Source organism: Mus caroli, chromosome 11 (genome assembly GCF_900094665.2).
Source record: "Mus caroli chromosome 11, CAROLI_EIJ_v1.1, whole genome shotgun sequence".
Classification (NCBI taxonomy): Eukaryota; Metazoa; Chordata; class Mammalia; order Rodentia; family Muridae; genus Mus; species Mus caroli.
Genome location: NC_034580.1, coordinates 45,149,188 through 45,156,640, shown reverse-complemented (window position 1 = coordinate 45,156,640; position 7,453 = coordinate 45,149,188). Strand labels below are relative to the sequence as shown.

General features: G+C 50.3%; 1 protein-coding gene across 1 annotated transcript in view; it reads left to right on the top strand.

Moving 5' to 3' along the window:
- The window catches only part of Maml1 (mastermind like transcriptional coactivator 1), a 39,110-nt gene extending 34,191 nt beyond the window's left edge, over positions 1–4,919 (top strand). The window contains exon 5 of the mRNA XM_021176850.2: positions 1,716–4,919. Within this exon, the coding sequence (XP_021032509.1) occupies positions 1,716–2,695 (980 nt within the window). The 3' untranslated portion in view covers positions 2,696–4,919. The remainder of the gene's footprint in view (positions 1–1,715) is intronic.
- The last annotated feature ends 2,534 nt before the right edge of the window (positions 4,920–7,453 follow it).

The following is a 7,453-nucleotide window of genomic DNA, read 5'->3' as shown; positions in this document are numbered from 1 at the left end:
AGGAGAACCCCACAGCAAGCTGGGTTTGGTGGCGCTTTCCTGTAATCCTAGCACTTGGGAAATGAGGGCAGGAAGGTCAAGGGTCAAGTTCAGTATCACCTTCAGCGTCATCTTAGTGAATCGAAGACTCTTGTCTCTAAAAGAAAACCAACATTCCCAAATGGAAAGATGCATTCTAGTGCACTCTGGTGTCACAAAGAAGGGAGGCACCTGAGCCTCAGCGTCACCTCTGAGCTATAGAGATTGCAAGTCACATGTCAGGTGTATGCTGGCCTTGCCTTCCTTAGTGAACTCTCACGGTGAAGTGTCATAGAAACTGACCACAGCCAGGAAAGAGTCTAGGTGCAATCTGGTGTGCTGGCTAGGAATATGAGTTGGAAGTCTGTTGGAGCCACTGGAACATGTGCCTGGCCTGGGTTCTCAACTCCTTCCATGCCACATTGATAGATCTGGGCTGTTACCACAGTGAAGTGGTCCTTTTCAGCTCTCCCCTTTTCATCACAACTGTTATTTAAAAGTTATTTTTATTATGTCTCCCTTTGATGGGTGTTATGCACATGAGATACAAGTGCCTATGGGGGCACGTTTGTGTATGCCTCTGTGTGTATGTGTATTACATATGTGTGTGTTTGCATGGGTGCACTCACATGTGCTTCTGTGCTACTGGCGACTGGAGTCAAGGCCTTGTGCGTGCTAAGGAAGAGTTCTACCTACTGAGCTTCTCCCTCAGCCCCACATTCAGTTCTCAACACTTCCCCAAATGGCAGGCACAACGCCTTCAGAGCCGTGTATTCCTATAACCTGCTGCTCAACGCATCACCACGTGATGGCGTTGGCTTCCACAGACAGATTCTGGGGTATTGGTCTTGAAATCCCTACTCCCAGCTGAGAAAACTTTGTTGGCTACTTGATAAATATATGGATTTGACAGCTGGCTTCCCCTCTGGATCTCCCTCCATCGTCTGTCTTTGAGTTCTGTTCCTGTCCCTGTACCCATGACATGTGAGGGCTCTGACTTTCATGCCCGTGGAAGAGGAGCTGCAGCTTGGGTCTCAGAGACAGCTGACCATGATAGTCAGGGATGCCAACATGGGCTGGCAAGATAGTTCAACAGGTTAAGTCTGATGCCCTGAGTGTGATCCCTAAGTCCCACCTGGTGTGGGAGGGAGCTGTACTGGCTAGTTTGTGACATTTGGGAAGAGGGAGATGCTCAATTGAGAAATGCCTCAGTAAGAGTGGCCTGTAGGCAAACCTGTGGGGCATTCCTTAACTAGAAATTAACATGGGAGGGCCCAGCCCATGTGGGTGCTGCTACCCCTGGTCTGGTTGGTGGTCCTGGGAGTAAGAGCTGAGCAAGCCGTGGTAAACAGGCTAGTCGGCAGCATCCGGGTATGGCCTCTGCTTCAGACCCTGCGTCTGGGTGTGGTGGTGCATACCTTTATTACTAGCACTTGGGAGGCAGAGGCAGGCAGATTTCTGTGAGCCTGAAGCCACCCTGGTCTACAGCTAGAGTTACATAGCAAGACCCCATCTCAGGTTTGGTCATGGTATTTATCACAGCAGTAGAAACTCTTTTAACTAAGACAGGAACTAACCCCTGCCTGTTGTCCTCCTACTCCCTCACGCTTGTGGCACATATGCACCTGTACCTATATGCACACACAAACAAAGAAAAATGAATGCTGATTTGACGGCTAGAACTTTCTTTCTTTTAGGACCTTCTGCTGCTGTGCCTGGGATGAACAACTTGGGTCCATCCAACTCCAGCTGTCCTCGAGTGTTTCCTCAGCCTGGGACTCTGATGTCCATGGGCCCTGGACATGCCCCTGTATCCTCTCTCCCCTCCAGCTCAGGCCAGCAGGACCGTGGAGTAGCCCAGTTTACTGGGTCCCAGAGTTTGCCTCAGAACAGCCTTTATGGCATGGCATCTGGCCTAGCCCAGATAGTTGCCCAGCCCCCACCACAGGCTACCAGCACACATGCCCACATTCCACGGCAGACCAACGTGGGCCAGAACTCCTCCACCTCGGCTGCATATGGACAGAACTCTCTGGGGAGTGCCAGTCTTTCCCAGCAGCACAGTAAGGGAACCCTGCCTCCTGGTTTAACAAAGCCACAAGTCCCAAGGGTGTCAGCAGCCATGGGAAGCCAGAATGCCTCGTGGCAGCATCAGGGAATGCCAAACCTGAGCAGCCAGACGCCTGGGAACAGCAGTGTGAGCCCCTTCACTGCAGCTCCCAGTTTCCACATACAGCAAGCCCACCTGAAACTAGCTGGCCAGCAGTTCTCCCAAGCCATGCCCAGCAGGCCCATGGCGCCTCTGAGTTCAACAGGTGCAGCAGGGCCCATGCTGCCCCCAGTGAGCACACAGCAGAGGAACAGTGCCCCTGCATCTGCACCTCCCCAAGCAGCCCCGCAGCAGGGCTTACCTGGCTTAAGTCCTTCGGGGCCCGAGCTGGGGGCCTTCGGCCAGAGCCCCACCTCCCAGATGAGCGGCCGGCCAGGGCTACACTGTGCGCAGGCTTACCCTGTGAGGACCATGGGCCAAGAGCTGCCCTTTGCCTACAGCGGGCAGCCAGGTAGCAGTGGTCTGTCCAGTGTGGCTGGACACACTGACCTGATCGACTCGCTGCTGAAGAACAGGACTTCTGAGGAGTGGATCAATGAATTGGATGATCTTTTAGGGTCACAGTAACAGAGGCGGCGACCGTGGTGTTTTCAGTGTTTAGTCATCTTATATTTTTGTTCTCAGACTCAAGAAAGCAACTACTTTGGACCAAAAGCCACGGCCCAGAGAGCTGGGCCACACCTGAGGCCCGCTCTGCTCAGTCTCTGATGGCCACTGGGCTGCTCAGCACATTGACGTCACTAACTAGGGGTGGCATAGCGGGATAGAAGTTTGAAAGATAGCTTCCTACCCAGATGACCAAAAAGCCAGTGGAAACAGTTAAGCCCCTCCATATCAGGCTTACCAAGAATATGTGCCGTGTTTTAACCCAAGATTTCTCCACTTGCCTCAAGGCTGGGAACAAACTTCTGTTGGAATTTTAAATAGGATTATTTGCATTTTATAGCGTAGACATAATTTTTTTAATTTAAGATTTTTAAGCAGATTAGGACAGGTGGTGGTTGTATCGTAAGTGGCACTGGGAACCCAGGGTTTCCTTGGGAGTCGAGGCCTTCTTTATTCCTGCTCTGTCAGCTTTCATGGTCACTGGAAATCACTGCCACAGTACAGGCTGTGACTGCAGATGCCAAAATGATCAGGATGCCACAGATGGTACATCTAGTGGTCCAGATAGGATCCCTCCTGAAATCTCCTACTTCTTGTCTGCCACTCACTCTTGAGAACACTGGGCCCCCATGGAATCCCTCCATGCCCTAGCGTGGTTAAATGCTGAAGGTGGAGGTTCAGCATGTCTGACAACCCGGATGTACACTATAGAAGTGCCATTCAGTTGTACACACATCTTTCCTCCTCCACATCATCCCCACGACCCTTCTAACTCCTGGCCTCTTCCAGCCAAAACGGGAAACAGTGGCTGACTTCACTGCATTAGAAGAGGAAAAGTCAAACTCCTTAGGGAGTCTGAGCCTGGCACGGGCTTGGGGAAAGAAGGCTGCAGGCAGCCTGCCGTCTAGGCATCACTTTATTTTTTACCCTCCAGACTTCTGCTCCTCCCACAGCTGATGACTTGCACTTTTAAAGTGGTTTTATAACACTAACCCCCGTCCTTGCTAAAGATTGAAGTAGATTCTCTTAAAAGGTCTATTGATGGCCATGTCTGAGCAGAGAAACCGTGGAATAGAATATGGTGCGTGGGCTGCTAACAGCAAGAGGGAGCACTTGTCTTCATCACAAGCAAGATGATGAGCACAGAGTGAGACCTTTAACAGGATGGCGGAGGGAAAGGTGTTTGCTGGAGTGACTTCCGTGCAGAGTGGTCTGTAGAGAAACCACGGCTCTTTGTCCTGGGGTCCTGGAACACTTCGTCCAGTGTAAAGAACTGAGCCAAGGAGAAGCACGAGCAGCCTTCGCACCGGGAGGGTCAGAACGTGCACACACTGCTAACTAGTTTGCACCGGCAGTGCCTTTTTCACTGAGGGCACCTGTGCTCTCAGGTCCTTGTCCCTCATAGCCATTTCTCCTGCCATGTCCCCTCACCCAGCCCCTAGAAACTCAGTTCAGCTCTCAGAGAAGCAGGTGAATCATAAAGTCAGTGAAGACGCCACCCTCTGATTCTCCCCACTGTAGGGGGAAGAAAGGGAGTGACTTCAGCGGGTTCTCTACCAAAAACAGGGCTAAGGGCTGGAGATGGATCCCCGTTCCTCGTCCAGCCTCCTGCTACCGCTGCCCACCTCCTGCCTCCGTTGCCCAGGCCACACCAGCTGGCCCCAGCACTCTACCTTAGGCCCAGGCTGGCCACAGGCAGTGGGCAGCTCACTTGCTGCAGTGTCATAGCAATAAAATGTGATTCTTGGGGTCTGCCCAGAGCTGCCCATGGCTTTATTTATGAGTCTGGCTTTGAGGAGTTGGGAAGAGGTAACCCACTTCCTCTCTCCCATCTTCTCAGAGCCATGACTCAAGAAGAAAAGGGTGCTCGGACTCTCTTATACACATGTGCTTTGTGTAAATAAATGTTTACAATTTTATATTGAAGATGGAATAAGTGTTAGAGCGTCCAACTGTATATTTTTTACTTTTATAGATTTAAAAACTCATCCTTTATATGTGTTTGGAGCTATGATAAGTTTTATGGCAAGCAGTTGGTATTGTTAACTTTTTATGATCATCAAAAGTGCATAAAAGTCCTATTAATCCCCTTACTCTGCTTCCCTTAGCTCTGGTATACACCAAAAAGAAATCTTTACTTTCCTTGTGTTATAAAAATAATAAAAATATTTTACTAGTATGGAAATCACAAGCATGTTTGACTTCGGTGGGACGTTTGACAGCTGTCAATTTCTCTGATTAGCTTCACTCTCTAACTTGCTGGTGGCAATGAAGGTATAGAGTGCCACTGGCATGCAACAAAAGAGCATTCCTCTCACTGTGGTCAGACAAGACAGATGGGGAACAACACATTCTAGGCCTCCAGGAAGTCAAAGTGGGACTGGAGAGCTGGGGCCGATACAAAGCAATGGTGCACTGGAAAAAAAAATAATTAGGAGCCAACTAGGACCCAGTATGAGATCCAAATGCTTTTTTGTTGTTGTTTTGTGAAGTCCTGGAACTTGCTCTGTAGATAGACCAGGCTGGCCTCAAATTCAGAGGTCTTGGGGGCCTCTGCCTCCCAAGAACACTGAGATTAAAAGTATATACTGTATTACACATACAACCCCAAAGCCTTCTTTACACACGATGAGAATGATCCTCCTACTCCAGCACTCCTAGGTGCTAAAATTACAGACACACACCGCTATGCCCAGATGATAATTGCCTCTCATAATTAAATTATTCAGCCACAAGCATTTTGTTACAGGAACAGAAAATGAACTAAGAATTCATAAGCCTAGAAACAGGAACGGGAACACAAGGCACTGCAGGACACTGCCTGTAGGAGCCCATCTGAATGACCACCATTGCTAGATTGGAGGGAGGGAGGGCTTAGAGACATAGTAGCCCTCTGCTCTGATACAAAATTTGCCACCTTGGCAGAGCCCCCAGCAAGAGGTAGCATCAGGCTTGGCTCGTGGAAGCTTTGAGAAAGCCACCATCCTTCCGGAGGAAAGTCACAATGCAGAAGTAACTGAGAAGTAGGGAGAGAAGGCAGACACCAGAGATGCAGATACTGTGGGAGGAGTGCGCAGTCTTGATGGGCCCAAATTCACCAGCCAGGTACATCCAAGAGGACTCATGGGAAGCCAGCCTGGGCCTCTGCAAAGCTGTGTGCCCCTCCTAGGACCAGCCTGCCAGTAGCAGTGGTGCCCTGATAGCAAGAAAGATTCTGGATCATAGAGGAATGGGGCCAGGAGGCAGCTCAAGGGCTCCCAGAAGCCAGACCAGTTCAATTATCCTAAGCCCATGGGAGGCTGAGCCAGAAGAATCCCTGCCAATTCTAGGTCAGCCTGGGCTACATAGAGCTTGTCTCAAAAACAAAAAGCAAACACAGGTACTCTGGTGAACTCATCATCCGGTGTGTGCAGGCTGGAGGGGTAGCCTGCAGTTCCTGCCCTGTGCAGGTCTGGGGAGATGTCAACGGCTGGGAGTGGGATACAGCTTGCTCCCATCTAAGATGCTCAATTTGTGACTGCTCTGCTCCTCCACAGTGTGAATGTGATGTGCAGAGGAGAGGCTGCTTCAGGATCTGAGCTTGGGTGTCTTCCCAGTCCACCCACACACAGCACTGCCTTCTCCCGATGCTCGGCACTGACGCAAGTGCAACTCACAGGTGCTGCAGCATCCACGGAAAGAGCCGCGGAGGCTTCGCATTTTTGCTGTCGCCGAGCTGGCTATGTGCATAATAAATACATGTCATAAAATTAAAAAAAAAAAAAAACCAAAATACTCAAAAAGGGACACGTGGAGTCTGACCCGTGCAGCACATATCTAGACTCTAGCACTCAAAAGGCTGAGGAGAGAGACTCGTGAGCGAGCCCAGGAGTCTGAGGCCAGTTTGAGACAGCACAAAGGAATGAAGGGAAGGAGGGAGGGAAGAAAAGGAAGAGTTTAAAAAGGAAACATGGGGAGTGGGTAGTTGGCTCAGCAATAGATAAAGATCACTGGCTGCTCTTTCAGAGAATCTGGTTTCAGTTCCCAGCACCCACATGGCAGCTCACAACCCTCTGTCACTCCAGTTCTAGGAGATCCAACACTCTTCTGACTGGTGGCATCTGGCACACACGTGATGCACATACATACATACATACATACATACATACATGGGAGCAAAACACTCAAATCTTAAGACAGAAAAGATGGCACTGGAGCAGTAACAGGAGTGGAGAGAGAATCCGGGAGAGTCGGGGGCAGCTGGAACACTACTGACCTGGTACCATGGCAACCTTGGAAGAGCTGCAGCTGCCACAGCCAGCTGCAAACACCATCACCACTGCTATGAGAAACAAGGCTGATACCAGGTAGCCACCAGCTAACACCAGTTCCAGTCTCAAGCCTACAGTGGGGAGCAGCACTGGCCCACATGTCCTGAAGTCTGCAGTGCCTGGTGACAGGGACAAAAGGTTATCTCAACAAGGTTTTATGAACAATAGAACTGTTTGAAGTAAGAAGCAGATATGAAGGTCACACATGATGCCACTCCCCTTTGATCCTAGCACTTAAGAGGCACAGGTAAGTGGATCTCTGCTAGTTCAGGCTGGCCTAGTCTACACAGTGAAACCGTGTCTCAAGAACAGCAAAACTGCCGGGCGTGGTGGCGCACGCCTTTAATCCCAGCACTCGGGAGGCAGAGGCAGGCGGATTTCTGAGTTCGAGGCCAGCCTGGTCTACAAA